Source organism: Sturnira hondurensis, unplaced genomic scaffold (assembly GCF_014824575.4).
Source record: "Sturnira hondurensis isolate 20B ecotype Veracruz unplaced genomic scaffold, ASM1482457v3 Scaffold0022566, whole genome shotgun sequence".
Classification (NCBI taxonomy): Eukaryota; Metazoa; Chordata; class Mammalia; order Chiroptera; family Phyllostomidae; genus Sturnira; species Sturnira hondurensis.
The window spans coordinates 8,765,631-8,783,412 of record NW_028095197.1 but is presented as its reverse complement, the minus strand read 5'-3'; the positions used below and the strand labels follow the sequence as shown (position 1 = coordinate 8,783,412).

General features: G+C 53.0%; 1 protein-coding gene across 5 annotated transcripts in view; it reads right to left on the bottom strand.

Annotated features, from left to right (window-relative positions):
• FRMPD1 (FERM and PDZ domain containing 1) overlaps positions 1-17,782 on the bottom strand; it is a 122,235-nt gene continuing 104,453 nt past the window's right edge. For all 5 annotated transcript variants that reach the window (XM_037035758.1, XM_037035757.1, XM_037035755.1 and 2 more), the window contains 9 exons: positions 15,481-15,606; positions 14,214-14,333; positions 13,214-13,350; positions 11,957-12,083; positions 11,728-11,823; positions 9,833-10,015; positions 8,913-9,060; positions 5,955-6,728; positions 1-2,497 (listed from right to left, as the gene is read on the bottom strand). In XM_037035758.1, coding sequence (XP_036891653.1) covers positions 117-2,497; positions 5,955-6,728; positions 8,913-9,060; positions 9,833-10,015; positions 11,728-11,823; positions 11,957-12,083; positions 13,214-13,350; positions 14,214-14,333; positions 15,481-15,606 — 4,092 coding nt within the window. In that variant the 3' untranslated portion in view covers positions 1-116. The remainder of the gene's footprint in view (positions 2,498-5,954; positions 6,729-8,912; positions 9,061-9,832; positions 10,016-11,727; positions 11,824-11,956; positions 12,084-13,213; positions 13,351-14,213; positions 14,334-15,480; positions 15,607-17,782) is intronic.

Sequence of the window (17,782 nt, the reverse complement as noted above, 5' to 3'; positions counted from 1 at the left end):
CAAGATTAAGCAGCAATTTATTTAAATACTCTAAATAGTAAACATTTGAGAGGGTGGGTGGAGGAACGAAAGGGAAGTGTCCAGGGCAGGGCGGAGGGCCTGGGCAGCCGGCCTGCTCACAGGGCGGTGGATGCCCGGAACTTCTGGGTCAAACAGAACACAGCGGCCGTGAGGGCCGTGCACTCACGGGCCAGAAGTTTCACACTCAGGTCGTGGTAGCCTCTCTCGCAGGTCAGCTTGGCGGCCTCCACAAACTGTTGGTAGGTGTACACCACGTCCCTCAGGTTCCCCGCTGCTTCCCTGTGCCGGGCGGAGCAGCGGCTGCAGTCTGTGAGCTGGAGGCACAGGCCCGCCAGCTGCACCAGGTACTGGAAGGTGTTGCGCACGGCACCCTGCATCTCTTCGGGGCTCTGGTCCATTCTGATCACATGCTGACAGCTGGACAGCAGCTTCTGGGAGCCCATGCAGAGGTGGCTCCGGCTTTCAGAAAAGTGCCAAGTACACTTCTCTGGCGGGTGTTTGTTCCCATTCCCCGAGGAAGCTTCTAAAATGTCTTGTAATTCCTGCAAGCTCTCTGCCAGTCGGACGAAGCCCTCAGGGGTGCTGGCGGGGGCCGCTTTCAGCTGTCTCAGAGCCCTGGAGCAGTACTCCAGCCAGACATGGCTGTTCCTGGCCAGGGGCTCAGAGCTGCAGCTGTGGGCCCGTGCGGGTCTCCAGGGCAGGGCCAGCCGGCTTCCTGCAGAGGGTGGTGAGGTGAGGGGGCCCGTGGGGTGTGTCTCCGGGTCCTTGTCTTCTTCCTCTGCCTCGGGCTGCAGGCCACGGAAGCATGTGACATAGGAGAACTGGCAGCTGCATTGCTCCATCCCAACCCTGCGGGCCACTGTCTCGTTCACCCCCACGAACCCTAAAGCTGCGGCCATCCTGAGACTGGCAGAAACTTTAGGATGGCTTTCTGAGGAAAAGCACAAGAAGGACTTCTCAGCAGCGGGGCAAATGCTAGGGCTTTTGTCTTTGCTTTCTGACAGCGGACATTGGTTTGAATCTTCTAAGTGGGGCCCCTCTTGGGGGCAGGGCAGGGGACTTAGCAGAGAAGGCCCTGGGTGAAAACCGACCTGCTGAGTGTCCCGGTAGGCGGTGTCTTCCCCTGTCACAGGGCTAAGTGGCTCTGCTTTGACCCCCTCCGGAGGGAAGGCTGACGGAATGGTCTGGTTCTCAAGCAAGGAATCGGGGTCCAAATCCAGCTCCGCCAGTAGCTTTTGTGCTTGGGCCTGGCAGGCTTGGCTGGGGGTTTCTCTGCTTTGTCCTTGGAGCTCCAGCGGGGAGTGTGGTGGGGCGGGCTCAGTCCCTGTTACAGGGGTGTCCAAGGGGAGGGAGGCTTCCGTCCCACCATCGGGAGCACTGACACCAGGAGTCTGTGGGACCGCGTTTGACGCATCACCCTCAGCGTCACGCGAATCCTTCCCAGATTCATCGTGAAGTAAGTCGGGGCCGTTTCTGTCTGTAGCTAACTCATCGTGTTCCAAGGATAGCTGTCCTCGTCGCTCCTCCTTCGTGGGGAAAGCAGCCATCTTCTCCCCCGAACTTATTCCACACTCGCCACTTCCAGGCCCATCGTGAGGAGGCAACGAAAGCTCCGTGCACGTGAGGGCAGTTTCTTGCCTATGATTCATAAACAAAGATCCCAGTCCTGTTTCCAGCTGGACTCCTCCCGGCTCTACTGTGTTGGCTTGGGAGACGGCCTGTGGCTCCGGGCGGACGGTCAGGCAGACGGGGTCTGGGTTCGGGTCAGCACTGGAGAGGGAGGGGGTGCTGTCCGCAGGCTCTGTGGAGAGTTCCTTGGGGGCACTGCCCTCCGAGTCTTCAAAAGCAGACACCGTGTGGGAAGGCTCTGCCTGAGCAGAGTCTGGGCCGGAGGAACCTGGGTTGGGACAGTTCGGAGCACTTGCCAGGGAACCGGCAACAGTGGCAGTCACAGGGGCACCCCCAGGGTTCTCTTTATGATTGGGGTCAATCCGGAGGCGAATGGCGGAAATAGAAGACACTCGAGAGTCGATGACCGATTTGGTTTCCATGGTCTCGGGCTCCATCTCCATGACCCGGGAGGCCGGGTTTTTGCTCTTGGCGTCCCTCAAGGGAGCCAGCAGCCCCAGGGCCTTGGTCTCCAGGAGGCCGGGCTCACCCTGCACGTCCTGCAGAGAGGACACGGTTGGGGAGGGCGCACCAAGGGCCAGGTAGGGCTCCCTGTCGTAGTAGCACACGGCGTCCACGTCCTCCAGGGAGGCCGCCAGCACCAGGGGAAAGGACACCTGGCAGGTGTGGTCGGTCTGTAGGAAAGACCTCCTTTTCCTCAGTGTCTTGGCGTACTTTTTCACCCCTCCCCTTCTGCTCGGCTCTCTCCCATCGGGTCCAGTTTTCAGGCTGTCCTCGGGGCTGCAGGAGCTAGCCTTATTCTGCATGCTTGTGGCACTGGCTTCTGCAGCAGAAATAGCTCCAGGCCCTGAGAATCAAGGAAGGAAAAAATATATAAAGAGCAGGAAAACAAAGAGGCTCACAGAGTTTGGGCTAAGGACTCTGGATTGCCTGGGTTCAAATCCTGCCTGGGCTGTGTAACCTGGGGCACATTAAATCTCGATCACCTTCATTTCTTCATCTGAATGTTGGGGATGGTAACTGTGGCAGACACTTTTTGAGTCTTGGTTGCCTAAAATCTGTTTCATTGTCTTTTGGTCACAGTGCTTCAGCTTTTTTGGGGGGGACTGACCTCTGCCCAGTGGTTGTAGTCTGCTGGAATTGTCAATGACAGGGTCCTGCCCACACCCACTCAGTGGTCAGATGTATGGCCCAGAAAGTCAGCTACACACATTTCCTATGATTTTAAACTCACACACAATGATTTTTTTTAAGGGCTCATTCTTAACAGCCACAGTATCCTGACAATATGACGAGGAATCTTGCTGCCCAGCCTCCTGCTCTGCTTGCTGCCTGTGTCTGAAGCAGTTCCTCACCCTTGCTGGCAGTTTCCTAAGCCATCTCACATTCGTGTCTTTGTGCTACACCAGCCTCAGTCATTCAGTACCAACGGCGCCAAGCAGCACGGCCATGCAGGCAAAACGAACTGGTGCGGATCAGGCGCCCGGCACAAGGCCTGTCCCTAGTGTACGTTCACTCAAGGGCACTGCTCCTGTCATCGTCGTCACCGTCACCACCTGTGTCAGCATCCTGGAGGAGCTTGCTTTGGACAAAAAGTGGCCACGACTCTCAGACGTAGGCATGGAGGGTTCTGTACATACCAGGGAAGATCTTTCTGAGCAGAGAAGTGCTGTTGTGAACAAGTCCTGGGAACCCGAGGAATGAGGCTCACAGGTCAGCAGCATTCGAGAATCAGAGGGCTCTCCTGCTCAGCCAGCGTTTCCAGCCTGGCTGCACCTTGTTCAAAACTATCAAAGGCTGCTTCTCAGACCTCTTAAATCAGGATCTTGGAGGCTGGGATCTAAGAATCTATAACATTTAAACCAGGTCCCTCGGGTGATGTTGGTGCACAGTCACGTTTTGGAGCGGCTGCCTTAGGCCACCCATAGCCACTGACCGAGGGTGTTTCTGAGGCGTGAAGAGGGACAGGCTCCCACAGGGAGCTGGGCCAGGAGTCCCAGTCCTGGCCTGTCTCCCCAGGACCACCCTGGCTCTCATCAAAAAGGGAGTGTCCACCCTGCCAAGACTCTCCGCTCCCCAGAAGGGACCCAGCTCCCATCCCAAGGAGCAAGCCTTCTCAAGTGAGGTTGAAGACGTGCCGTACATTTCCGGCCCAGGAATGTGATTGTGCCTTTGGCACCAGCCTCCCCCATTGCCATTACCATCATGGGAACCCTCTCCAGAGAAAGAGGAGACTGTAGCCAGTAAGGCAGAGAGAACATGTGCTTGTATATCCTAGAGGTGGCGGGCAAGCTAACACGTGTGGAAATGCCTTTGGCATTTTTTCAGAAGTGCAGTCAATAAAGCGCAGTTCTGTCCAGAATGAGGGCACGAACAACCAGAGACGGACACTGTGCAGGCATTGCCAATAGACAGAACCACAGCAAATGTGCTCACTGTCCTTGCCTGCCTACAGCACTCGGAGAGTTTGCCCGTAGGTTGCTCCTCACAGGAGCACTGGGCTCGGGGGTGCGATCCCCCACACCCTGCATGCCCTCCGAACGGAGGGTTTTCTGTGCTGTGAAACGCGTAGAATTTATGCTTTGCCGTGTGCAACTGTTCCTGTGATCGATAGTGTGTGGGTCTTTGGGTGTTCTCAGGGGCGAATGGTAGTTTTTGGGTTGGGGACCCAGCTTGGCATGGGGAGTTTTTCCTGGGCCTCCGCTCTTTAACTACAGAAACATTCATCTGTATCTCTATGTCTTGCCAAAGACCAACAGTCTTACTATACCCCACAAAGGTTCTAAACGCGAGGGGTTTACTTGGATTTCAGTAGACTGTTGGTCATCCATGTATTTAAATAAAATGGTCTACGAACTAAAAACAACACACACACACACACAAAAGAAAAGAACAGGGAGTGTCCAGTATGGCCCCACGTGCCGGCTAGAGGAAGACCTTGAATGACGGGCTGTCTTGTCCCCATCTCTCCCCCAGCACAAAGGTGAGCCCAGCAGGGCAAGGCTGGGGGTGTGGATGGCGGTTGGCTGGGTTCTTAGGGGAGCAGTGCACAGCCAGCCCCGGGTTTCCCCTTTCCCTAGGGGCATAGTCAGTCAACGAACTCAGGGTCGATGGTGGAGGGTTCCCTCACTCACTTAGCAACGACTGCCAGGCACTACATGCAGGGACATGGGGATGAGTGAGAGCTGCATCGCTCCTGGGTCAGAGGAGTCCAGGGAGAGAGACACCAACACAAGGTCGCACAAATAAATACGTACTTACAGGCTGTGCTAAGTGCCAGGTAGGAAGATGTGACAGAGACGAGGAGACCTGCCCTACTCTTGGTGGCCTGGTTAAAGTTTCTGGGAGATGTGAATTTCCAGGTGGGGCCTGAGAGATGGGCGGGCATCAGCCGCCAGAGATCAGGGCGAGGAGGATTTCAGGCAGAAAGAGCCGCATGCGCAGTGGCTGGGGCTGGGAAAGGGCTCGGCACTTTTAAAGCCTGGCGGGGAGGTCTGTGTGGCAGGCGTGCAGAGAGCCGGCTCAGGAGGGGAGGGCCAGGCAGAGGCCAAGGCACACAGGGCCTCCAGGGGCCTCCAGGGCTGCTAAGGAGCTGGTCTTTTCCCCATGAGCAATGGGAAACTGCTGCAGGGCAGGAGTAACTGACTGGAAAGGCTGAAAGAGAACTACAAGAGCTGCAGGGTGCAGTGTGTGTGTGTGTGTGTGTGTGTGTGTGCATGAGAGAGAGGGGTGAGGGTGGGGAGAGAGGAAGGATATCCTGGAAGGCTTTCAGGTTTTGCAGTCAGCTGGCAAGTCGTTCTGTGTGGAAAGACTCCCACACTGTACGTGGAGGGAGGCAAAAGGAACCTGAAAGATGGCCAACAGATTTTCACTGCCTTCCTACATCAGAGTCCCTTATGGGGCCACCAATGGCCCATCAGGTAGGTTCTTCTTGCTTGAAGACCTCATTTAATGTAGCTTTGGGGGTCAGTAATGACACAGCTACTTCCTTCTGCTGGGCACCCCTGTCAAACCCTTTTCTTTCTGTGTAAATTCTATCTCACCAATCTCAGCCCTTTCCCCACCTCTTCTGGGAAACCTTCCCTGATTTCCACTGTTAGATGAATGCCTCCCTTCCCTGCTTGCCCACAGTTCTCTGGACTTCCCTTGTAGCTCTGACTTGAAGTCATGATGCTTGTAATTTAGTCCACTGAGCCCAGGGCAGCCTCCTCAGAGGAGGACCATGTCCCTGCTTGACTCACGTGTCTTCCCCACAAGCTTGGTCCCTGCCTGCCAAGTCTGCAGACTCGCTGGGGAGGGCTCACCTGAGAGGGTGTCTGGGGGTGTGAGCTTGTCAGCTGCATCATAGTATTCCTCTTCCGAGCTGCCATCCTCACAGGCAGGGGCCAGGGCTTCCAGCGTGGAGCAGGGCTGGGTCTCAGCGCAGCCTGGCTGGCCCTGCCGGGAAGCTGCACTGTCTGAGCTGTCGCTCAGGTAACTGGCCGGGGAGAGACTGGAGCACAGGCTGTAGTAGTCGGCCTGGCTGCCCTCATAGAGCCTGGGGTCCAGCCTGACAGCGCTCAGCTCTGGTGCCCAGAGGAATGTCCCAGGAGCGGGACTCTCAGAAAGCTCCGTCTTCTGGGACTGAGCGCTGGCTCGTTGGGCCAGGTCCAGGAGACAGAGGAAGCCACTGGTTTCAGTCCTGCCCCTCTCCTCCTGGCCGTCAGCATCCACGCTCTCTGGGAAGCCGGGTGAGCCAAAGTGGAAGAAGCCGGACCTGCTGGAGGAGCAGGCGTCCAAGTCGTCCTCCTCCAGGGCGTCCATGGATTCGCTGGAGCCGCTGGTCCTGCATCCCCGGCTCTCGGTATTGGCCGAGTCGGATGCCTCAGACTCGGCACTGTCCGTCATGCTGCTGGCCCCGCAGGTGCTTGGGCATCGCCTGGCCATGTTGGGCGTGTGCTTGTCCCCCAGAGGCTCCTCCTCCCGTGTGAGTGGTGTGCATGGGCCCAGCTTCGGCAGGCACTGGTCAGGCAGAGGCTCCAGTGTGCAGTCCACTTCGGAGGACTCCTCTGAGTCACTGCAGGCTCTAGACTCGTAGCCTGCAACACGGGGCACACGGAGAGTTACAAAGTGGCCTTTGGGGACTGGCAGATGCCTAGGTATCCTCCTGCCGCCATGCTGCTGGCCTTCTAGTTTTGCAGATTAGAATACTGAGGCACAGGAGGGCGGCTGGCCCAGATCACGCTACAGTGACTGGCAGGTTCCATGGAACTCCAAACTGCAAGCTCTCCCCCAACATCCAGCCTCCTTCCCCACATCTGTCTGAACCAAGTAATGGAGACGGGACCACCTCCATCCCTACTTCCATGGAGAACTACCTGCCCCCATAAACATGGTGAGTATTTATTTAACTGGATGTCACTTTGCTCTGGGCTGTATCACTCAGCTTTCTAAACCCCTCACCAAATCTCAGCCCTGTCCTGTCTGAGATCAAAACCAGATGGGGAATCATTTTAAAATACAAAACAGTTCCTTGACCCTACCTCTGATGTGCTGAGTCAAATATCCAGACAGTGAGGCCTGAGGGTCTGTATTTTAGCGCCTTTAAGGGAGGTCCAGAGGCTCCCAGGCTGGCGCCATTCCGAAGCCCAGTCTTGGGGGCCCCCTGGTTCTAAGGGTACTCGGGGAGGATCCATGGAGAGAGGGTTGGGAGCACTCAGCCCAGACTCCAGTCTCTCCTCCACCATAAGCCTGCAGGGTGATGTTCCTAAAAACTTCTTTCTGACCCACATTACACTCTGCTTAAACCCTCTGTAGGCCTCTCCTGCCGACAGGGAAGAACCTAAGCTCTCCCACAAGAGCTAAGGCCTCCTAAGACGGCCTGCCCCCTCCTTCGGAGCCTGGGCGCTGCTGTGGCCTTCCCATGCTCCAGCCACTACCGAGCGCTTCTCTCTGCCCTTGCCCTTTGTGTCAACCCTCCGCGGCGCCCCCTGACCTCTCCTCCCCTTTGTTTGGCCTCCTCCAGCACGTTCTTCCAGATCTGTTTCAAATGCCTCCCCTCTGAGCATCTCCTCGGACCACTGCCGCCTGCCCTGGCAGGAGCTGCCCCTCCCGCCATCAGGCCTCCAGGGCAGCACGGCTACCCCTCTGCCCACCTCCCTGACAGGGCTCGGCGGTGTCACCCCTTGTTCATCAACCGTGTTAAAGACAAACTTAACAGATGCGCAACATGCATCACTGCCTGACCACTTTACCTTACTATCATCTAGGCTCTTGAGATTCCTTATGTCTACTTTGCCCGCGTGGAGGAAACACGACATAATGATGTGTGATGAGCATCTCTCCCCTTCCCCACACTTGGCGATAGCACGTTGGTAGCTTGAAGTTAGCCATGGGGCAGGAGTGTTTGTGCCATGAAAATAGACCATTGCTTCTAATCAGGGTTCCGTTTATTTATTTAACTTGGCCCTTTTTGTTGCCCCCCCTCAGCAGAGATAGTTGTTAAAGACTTAAGGGAAAACCGCAGGGGAAATGCTGCATCAGCAGTGCTGAAGCGAAAGCCCGATAGAAACTGGGAGTCGGCCTGGAAAACCGTTCACCTCATCTGGCCTCTGCCACTCCAGTCCTTGGGTGATGGGTTCCCAGTCCCTCCTACATGTTTAGAGGAGCCCCCTTCTAAGTCAGTAAGGCTGAGAATGTCTGTTACAATTCAAGAGATTGCAAAAGTGTACATAGGCATGGAGTGAGAAACTAGGTCATCTGTACTTTAAAAAAGAAAAGGATTTGAGAGGGAGAGAGGAGGGGTCGGGGGGGAGAGAGAGAGAGAAATATTAATTTGTTGTTCTACTTATTTATATATTCATTGGTTGCTTCTCCTATGTGCCCTGACCAGGGATCAAACCCACAACCTTGGCGTATGAGGACAAAACTTTAACCGACTGAGTTGCCTGGCTAGGGCCGGTCATCTGTACTGAACAAAACTGAGATCTCTTTTTGCTGGCAAATAAAGACAAAATACAATGATCTTAGAGATGATTTTAGGGAATTCTGCAGGGAATCAGAGACATTCTATGGTTTTAGGGACTCTCAGGTACTGAGAAAGCTTCTCTATTTAGGATTTTGGAAAGATCAACTGTTTACCAGGTAATAAGTGGAGAAATAGCTCTCTTTGACTTCACCAGAAGTCTCGGCTCCACTCCATCCACCACCTCCCTTCAGGCTGCCCTTACCCACAAGGCAGTGAAGTGGGCCCGTCCTGGCCGTGGCAAACCTCAGTGCCTCACCTTCTTCAGCAGATACTCGGTGCACCTGTTGTCTGTTCGCTGGCCAGAGGAAAACGGAGTTAACTGGGTCAACGAACAGCCTGTAGTACCCAGCGATCAGGCAGGCCAGGTCTTTTGCACTGTTGGATTCCAGCAGCAAAGTCAGAACCTTTGAAGGTAAAGAGAGTTTAAGAGCTTATGCAGCAGTACAGGACAATCTGAAGCCAGAAAATAGGGCCTGTGAGGCCCATGAGAGCTGCCCAGTAAGTCCAGCTATGGTCCCAGGCAGGCCTCATGTCCTGTATTCTCACCTATACGACTCGAAGTGAGCGTGTGCATGTGCACACACACACACAGTGGGTTCCATCCCACTGAACGTCCACACTGTCTCCTGCCTCTCCATCCCTTACCCCCTGCCCTAGCCCCCTAGCCCCACCACCTGCCCCATGCTCACTCATATGAAGGGGCCCCTTTACGACACGACCTAGATAGAGAGCATGAGCAAATGGAGAAGGAGGGAGAGGGTTGATGAGAATAAAGCTCCCTCCTCAAGCATGTTGGTATTAAAGCAAAGGAAGACAGGATAAATGCAGGACCTTCCAGAGAGGCCCAGGAAGTACACTACATCATTTACCCATTTTCATTGCTGCTACTCAAAACTCTTGGACAGCCTTTCTGGCCCCATGCCAATTAAGTTTCTGAACCCATCACGAAAGGACATGGGCAGGCTCAGTTTATACAATAAAACCTTTTCAGGCCTGCCTGGGAAAATGCCCCCGGATTACCACTTCCCCTTTGATGGGACAGAATGGACAATTCATCTTCTTAAGCAAATGTGGGACATTAGACCTTGTTAATACCCCAACTCGTATAAACTACCCTAAAATCATTTAGCCCCGAATTCCTGGAGCTGGATTTTGGATCTCCTCCCAGCGTGTTACCTTGACGTCCTGAAGATACACCTTGACCATGCTCACTTTCTCAGACTCTTCCGCCAGCTCAACGCGGCTGATGCTGGCAAATTCTGCCAACGTGGACATGATGTTGAGTTTGCTATTGATGATTTGGCTAATCCCATACTTGGCTCCGACCAGAAGGCCAACGTAGGACTCTCTGTCCTGTAACTGCAGAGGGGCAGAGCGGGGGTTAGTCTCCCTTCACCAGCGGAAATGCATTGCACGTGTGAGACGTGATGCCTCTCCCTGCGCACTCCCTGCTCCTTCTATCAGGTCGCCCTCCCCACTCCCTAGACGACCAAGCTAGGCCGTAGCCTGACTGGCCCCATCTACAGCTAAACTAAGTGTAAATTCATCTCCCTTAACCCCCTCATGATAGAGAGCCAGACCAGGCTGCTACGCAACCTGTACTTCCACACCTAGGTGCCTCGTTCACTCCTCTGGAAATCCCTTCCCTGCCTTCACTGCCTACTGAAGTCCTGACCCTCCTTTAAAAGCTTCCGTCAAAAGCTACTGCAAACATCTGCTAACAATACCTGCCTCATCTCCATCTTCTCAGACCAGAAGAGTCCTACCCTCTGTGATGTTTCCACACGACTTCCTCTGTGCCTCTCACAGAGCACCGAGCTGTGACTTCTTATTGTAATTATTTGTATCCAAGTCTCATATTGCCTGCCAAGTTCCCTGATGACAGGCTGTATTTATCTACATTTGTGACGCCAGAGCCCAGCAAACACCCCGAGCGAGTTGGATGTGGTTGGCTTCTTCTCTCATTCTACTTCTTTCCTGAGACAGGAAAGGTACAGGGGGACCAGGGGCAGCTGGGAGAGGGCAGGATTGGCCCTCGGGGAAAGTGGGAAGCATTTCTTCTACCTCCAAGCCTTCCTTTCTGTGATCTGGTCTTTTCCACCTTTCGGTCATCTACGCACACAAGAGGCCATCTAGTTTTCCTTTCCCTTAACTATCTGACTGCCCTCCCTCGCTCTCAAAACACTGATTCTCTTTTTCCAAAATTGACCCATCACTGTCAATGACTGTGAGACACACCAAATCCACTGAAAGAAGATTTGTTAATATTTTTTAAAAATCTGTAATTGGTAAATTGTCTGGCTTTGTGCTGGTAAATTGGTAATTGTCTGGCTTTGTGCTGGAGAGTCCTGGGGCTGGATGAGTGCGGGGGAGAGTTCCCTTAAGCCACACCCCCCATAACTGATGGCTGGAAAGCACAGAGCTCTAGGCCGGGGCTCCAAGAAGGAAGTCTGAGGAGGCACGAGGAATGGAGAAGAGGGTTCCTTTGCTTCGCTTTTCCCTTCTCAGACCCGCCTCCCAGTTCTACTCTTCTTCTGAACCATCAGGGCCCCAGCCTGTCACTCAGTCAAACTGTCTTATCTTTCCTTCGTGATCTCCACGTTTTCCTCTTCCCCTTCCTATTCCCAAAGCTCCAGAGTGAATCGCTTACAGCACCCTTCCCTCAAAATGCCTCTCCTCTATGCAGAAATCTGGCCGAATCCAATCTTCTTGCCTTCCCTTAACCTCTTCCCCTTCCATTCTTGACCTGAAGCTGGTACCTCTGCTTCAAACTCCAGAGCAATAGCCCTTTGCACCTCTCATGGCTCTGCTGTGTCTGACTGGCTACTTTGTTCACTCCTCTGAGGGTAGAAGTCATGTCTTATTGAGCTCTGCCCCGCCAGCACCCACCAGAGGGCTAGCACAAAGCAAGGACGTCGTAAACACTGCCCAGCGGCGTGATATTTAGTTTCCCAAACAAGATCTAGAACATGACAGAGTTCTCAAGAACTTCAGGTAGAAGATTCACTGGTCTTCAGAGGACATCTAAAGTCCCTTCTAAGAGTGGGATTCTACAGTTCCCTCATACGTACCATTAAAGTAGCATTAAAGATTTTCCCACCATACATCTTGAGTTCCCCGAGGATCTGTAGGTAATTTAAACGTAGCTGGGCAGCAGAAATAAGTTGCTTAAATAGAAAAAAAAAGACTTAAGTTAGAGTTATTCACTTGCCTAAACTCAAGGCAAGGCTGAGGGTGCAGCCTCTGAGGTTTCACGGTGACGGCTGGCGGGGGGGTTGGCCTGGGCCGTGGCTACGTTACCTTCTGTCGGGGTTCCAGCAAGTTTTGGTTCCGCTTCATGTGGAAGCTTATGGCTTTCTTGATGTCTTTGCCTTTCATGTTTCGGAGTAAAGTGGGAGATATAAAGTTCTCTATTCCCCAGTCTTTCCTGCCATGAGACATTGGAGACAAGGAGGCCCCTTTTCACAGTGTACTTGGTGGCTCTAATGAAGAGCATAATGACATTGGATTCAGTCCTTCGTGTCCCCAGAATATTGCAGCTGAGCCTCTTTCTCAACAGAAGGTTCATACATATGTACATATATGTGTGTATAAATATATATTTTATAGAAGTATATTACCACATTAATTATATTTTATATGTGGTATATTTATATAAAATATAATACATAAATTTATAAATATGTTTGTATATATTTCCTCTCCCCACCCCAACACACACAAAACACCCACAGCCATACAGAAATTCAACCCCACCGATCTTCCTAGGAGCTCATCACTCCTGGTGTGGTGTGATAGTCTGTTCAGCAGAGCAGGAGACCTCCATCTTTTTTACTGCAACATACATGACAAATCACGGTCACACATGTGGGACACACTCTTATAGGGCCAGGCTTCAGATGGTGCCCATCTAAGGGCCTCAAAGCCTCCAGCAAACGTGAACAATACACTTTCTCAGGTTCCACTCTCTAGAGAGTTGACGCAGTACCTCAGGGACAGGGCCCAGGATCTGTTTTATTTTTATTTATTTCTCTTCTTTTTTTAAAATGTATTTTTCATTTTGATGCCCAGGCAGGACACAGAACTGAGATTTGGTGGGGGGTTAGCCAACCAGGGTGATGCTACCAAGAACAAAGTGAAATTTCAAGCTAAGAATCAAGTGGTGTTGGAGTCCCAGGACTTGAAACCGCCTTAATAGGAATATAATGCAACGTTACTAATTTCCAAGGCGTCCCTGCCCTTATCAGAACTCGTCACCGAAGTTATACGATTTCCCAAGACATTCTCCCAGGAAAGGAGAACTTACAAAGGGATCCTGTGTCATTCCCTTTGGACTTGGCTTCTGCCCCAGAGGGAGCAGCCAGATTTTGGCATCTGGGGAAGCCCTGCTGGGTCCGAGAGGGTGGAGAGGAAAATGGGCAGAAAGACGATGGACCGATATCTAGGGAGGTGAGTATCAGCCCTCTGTGGAATCTGGCCGTTCTGGCCAAGGGCCAGTCAAATTATCAATGCAGCACAGCTGCTGTTGATGGGTCACAGAAGGCCCCTGCCACTCACTCTATGTACTTCAAAGAGATCTTCTGCGGCTGGGCGCATGCGTAGATCCGCTCCTGGATGTGCAGGGCCGCAAGGCGGAGCGCGGCACTGCATTTCATTTCCACGGCAAAGCGCTCCTGGAGCACATCGCTGCAGCTCTACAAGAGATCAGACCAGAGGGACTGGGAAACAGAAACAACAGATGGACTGTGTTCCTCGTTCTCTCCAGTGAAAGGCAGCAGGGCCAGGAGCTCAGCTTTGAGGCCTGGCTCCGCCGAGTCTAGGCTGCATGACCTTGGCTCAGTTACTGCGACTCTCTGAGCATCGCTCTTCTTCCCATTGCTCAGTGAGCATAGTCAGGCCTACCACACATGGTATCTGTGAGGTTTAACTTAGGTAATGCCCATGAAAGCAGGTATGAGGGACACAGTATTTATTACACAAATATAAAGCAGTGCTGTCCTTGTTTGCTAAGGCTTGGGGCAAATCAATCCACCTAATCTGAGTCAGTGCATCTGGACGACGTCGATGTCTCCCAACGATCCTTTTTCACCCAAATGAAAACGACATAAGAATTCTCATCTAAAGAGGTAAAGGAGGGAGAGCAACAGGCTGCAGGGACCAAGGTGGCCATTTCTGGCTCTGTCACTAAATGGGTGACCCAGGCAAATCATGTGACCTTGCCAAGACTCAGTTTCATCATTTCTAAAGCCTGGGAGCACTAAAGCCCCTTTTATCCATGCAAACTGCAACTCTAAAGATCTTAAATGGTGTTAGGAAATGTGTCATCTACATCGAGGACTAAGCCTGAATTTCATTAACACATCACTAATCTCCCAACTAGCAACTCCGTGACAGAAAAGGAACTCTGAGGGGATGTTCAGGCCCACTCTCCTTTGGATAAAGCTGACCCCTGCCAGGGAGCTGCTTAACCGCCCGCCCCGAGCTCCTGTTCAAAATGAGGCAGCGCGTCATCTTTGAGAACAGCCACTGTTCTTTCAGGAAGCGCAGGCCCAGTCACCTGCAGGTAGAGGTATTCGAAGGCCACTGGGTCTTCTTTCAGGAGGTCCAGAGGGTCCTTGGGAACAAAACACACCCTGAAGAGGCAGCGGCAGTCGTGTGACTCCTCCCTGTCTACCACCTGCGATGGGTAAGGGGGATGCCATTAGTCTTATCGACCTTCGTTCTTGCAGGTGTTCCACAAAACAAAGCCAAGACAATGAAGGATGGTCCCCGGAGATTTCAGTTTGAGTGCTTCCCAGGACAGCCAGACCCTTGCTCCCAATTTGACTTTCCCATCGGTATAAAATGTAGAAAGTTCAAAAGAGCAAACTTTCCCACTGACTCCATCAAACCTGTTTCCCTTTCCAGAAGAAATTTCTGGAAAGAAATCTCCAGTGTCTTACACACCCTCCCAGAAACAGTCTATGCGTATACAGATATGCTTCTATACCGAATATTCCTTTCTTTCCCTCAAATGACAGTATGGTATATGTTATACATATTCTGTACCTTCCTTTTTTTCACTTCACCGATCTTAGGAACTGACTTAGGTTTTCTTTTTCAATGCTAATAGGATAGAAGTGATTTTTTAAAAATGTTTGCAGGCTGCAGTGTTAGAAGGTGGTGATGAGGGTAAGAACCCATCTGCCATGAGAAACGCTCAGAGGCTTCCATGAGGTCACACCTCGCTCATGCTGTCGCCCTGCTTCAAAAGCCCCTTCTCCTTTTTCAAGTGTGGAAATCCCTCTCATCTTTGTATCAGTGCGCCCTCCACAAGGCCCTCCACAAACACTGAACTGACCCGTGTTTGGCTTTAAAGAGCTGGTACAACGGATCACTGATGGCCGAAAGACTGAGTGGTACAGAGGGACTGACTGTGTTTGTTCCGTCCTGCCTTCTGGGTCCAGCTCAGGGGGTAAGCTTCACAGAAGGGGCTTAGACACAGCAACAAATGTTTCCCTGGCCTCTCAAAGGCAGCAGATTCGGGGAAGACCATCAGAGCTGGAAGCAAATGATGGGGTTCTATTGGCTGTGTTACTTTGAGTAAGTCCCCTTACCTCTCTAAGCCTCTGTCTCTGCATCTGCAAAATGGGGCCCTGCCTACCTCCTGTGGAAATCAGGTCTGATTCTAGTCCTATCATCCTCAGGCTGAGTGAGCTCTGAGCCTTCTTGGCACAAGGAAGTGCATGAAACCTGCAGATGCACTGAGCCCTGCCCTGAGTCCTGGCTGAGGCATGCAGCTTGCCCGGCCTGGGCCTCCTCGCCTGGAGCAGGGCCCGGTGTACCTGCTGGATGACCTCCTCCTCGTGCAGCAGGTGCAGCCGAGAGATGTTGTACTGCTCTTCCAGGACCAGTGCAAAGTACTCCGTACTTCGGATCGACAGCTTCTCCTTCACCGTGAGGATGATGTCCTGTCAGGCACAGAGAGGCAGGTGGGTCACCTGAGGAGCAGACTGGCCCTCGTGCTCCCTGACCTTTTCTCTGCTTCTTGGGGCAGCTGCGGGGAGAAACCTGTGCCCCTCGGGTCCACTGCCAGCTCAGGCAGCCGAATGTTGACAGGCCACACATGGGACTTGTCATGGCCCTTCAAGGCCCTGCACCCACTCCTCAGGGCTCCAGTGCCTCCTGTACGGCTCTCCTTTCTTGCTTTACTTGGAAGCCTGGAGCAACCCTCTGGGGGCTCATGCCTCTTGTCAAGGTCTCCGGATTCATCCTCTGTCTGGAGTCCGCATCTTCAACTGCTCACCAGATAGAATCCCACCCCCACCTACTATGTGACTGTCAGAAATTAACCGGTTTCTTCTTGAGAAACGGAGGACAACGACGCCTGTCTGGAGCTGCCGACAGGATGGAGTGACTGAGACCGTGCCACTGCAGTTGCTGTGCCACGCTCCCCGGGTCCACTCCGGTGGCCCCGTGTCATCGCACGGTCTTTGCTGCCTCGGGGGGTTCACATGTTCCCTGTGCCTGGCATTCTTTCCCCAGGACTCTTCACAAGGTGGTTTCTTTGTCTTCAGAGAGAGGCCTTCACTGGTCACTGTATCTAAATGTGATCGGCCCCCGTCATTCCCGGGCCCAGGGTCCTGTTTATTTCCCTCATCACTCCTTCATGCTATTTTCAACAGAAGCTATGTTCTTCAGTGAGAGACAGGAAAGTGAAGTGAATGGGTCTCACGAGTGGACTGCCACTTACTAGCTGTGAGTCCCAGGATAAACTGCTTCCTCTCTATGCCTCCCTGTTTCCATCTGTAAAGTGCTAATAATAGTAACACCTACCTCACAGGTTCTTGTGTGCGTTCATTTCCCATATAAGGCCCCCAGGGCAGTACCTGGCAGATGGCAAGGGGTCACTACGAGCTACCTGCTGAGATTCTTTTTTTGGCTTATTGCCTCTCACCCCACCAGATGGTAAACTCCCCAAGAACACGAGCCTAGCCTGCCTCGTGCTCAATCACACCCCCAAAGCTTGGCACGCAGGGGTGCTCATGAACTGTCACCCGAGGAGTGATCATCCTCACAAACTCACTGCAGACAGCCTGCCAGGACCTCCGATTCAGTACGTGTCAGACCAGCAGGAGCTCCCTGCTCCTCATGACTCCCAGTTCAGAGTGCCCTTCCACTTGTTCCATCGCCGTCCGTGGTGACGAGTGACTCAGTGCTGAACTCTCAGCTTCTGTAACTCAGCAACGGTCATTCAGTGCCGACTGTGGCCTGGCCATGACGGGCACCTGTCTCTTCACCCTGTCCCCTCTCTCCAGTCTCCCACCTTCATCTTGGCTTGAGCTCACACACTTCTCCTGGCTTTGTACAGTAGAGTTCTAAGGACCCCCCTGCTACCCATCCACCCTCTGCCTTGCACCTGTAGCAAGGGGCTGACAAACCACAGCCGGCAGGTCAAGTCCAGCCCACCGCTTGTTTTTGTAATTAAAGTTCTATGGGGACACAGCCGTGCCCATCTGGTACAATGCAGAATTGAGGAAGTGTGACAGAGACCCTGTGGCCTGCAAAACCTATAGTATTTACTATCAGGTACGTTACAGAAAAAGTTTGCTGAGCCCTGATACAGAAGAACTTGTCTAAGCCTTGCCCTGATCACACTCTTTCTTGCCCAAGAACACTGAGTGGCTTCCCCTGGCGGACCAGCCCCAAATGCACACTCCTTGGCTTCATGTTCAAGGTTCTCAAGTATCAGGTGCCAGCCCACGTCTCCCACTCTATCTCCTGCACCCTGCTCACAAGCCCCATACACTTGCCAAACTTCCCCATATTTGGGTCTCTGCTGGTGGCATTGCCCATGCCCGGGATGCTGTCTTCACGCCCCTCTCGTGTCAAAAGCCCACCCATTTTTCCAAGCCTGCCTCATTCCTCGCCACCATCTGGAAGCACTCTCTTCCCGGAACAACACTGTTCCGTGTCCCCCTGCCATGGTCCTGAGCACACCTTTCCCGGGGTTCACAGTGACTTATCGCCGGGTCTCATCTCTAACCCTCAGCCCTGCCCTGTGCCAGGAGTCTGGCTCCTTGAGGGTGTGACCCTAGGCAGTTTTGTCTGTCTCTCCAACACTTTGCTGACACAAAAAGTGTCAGC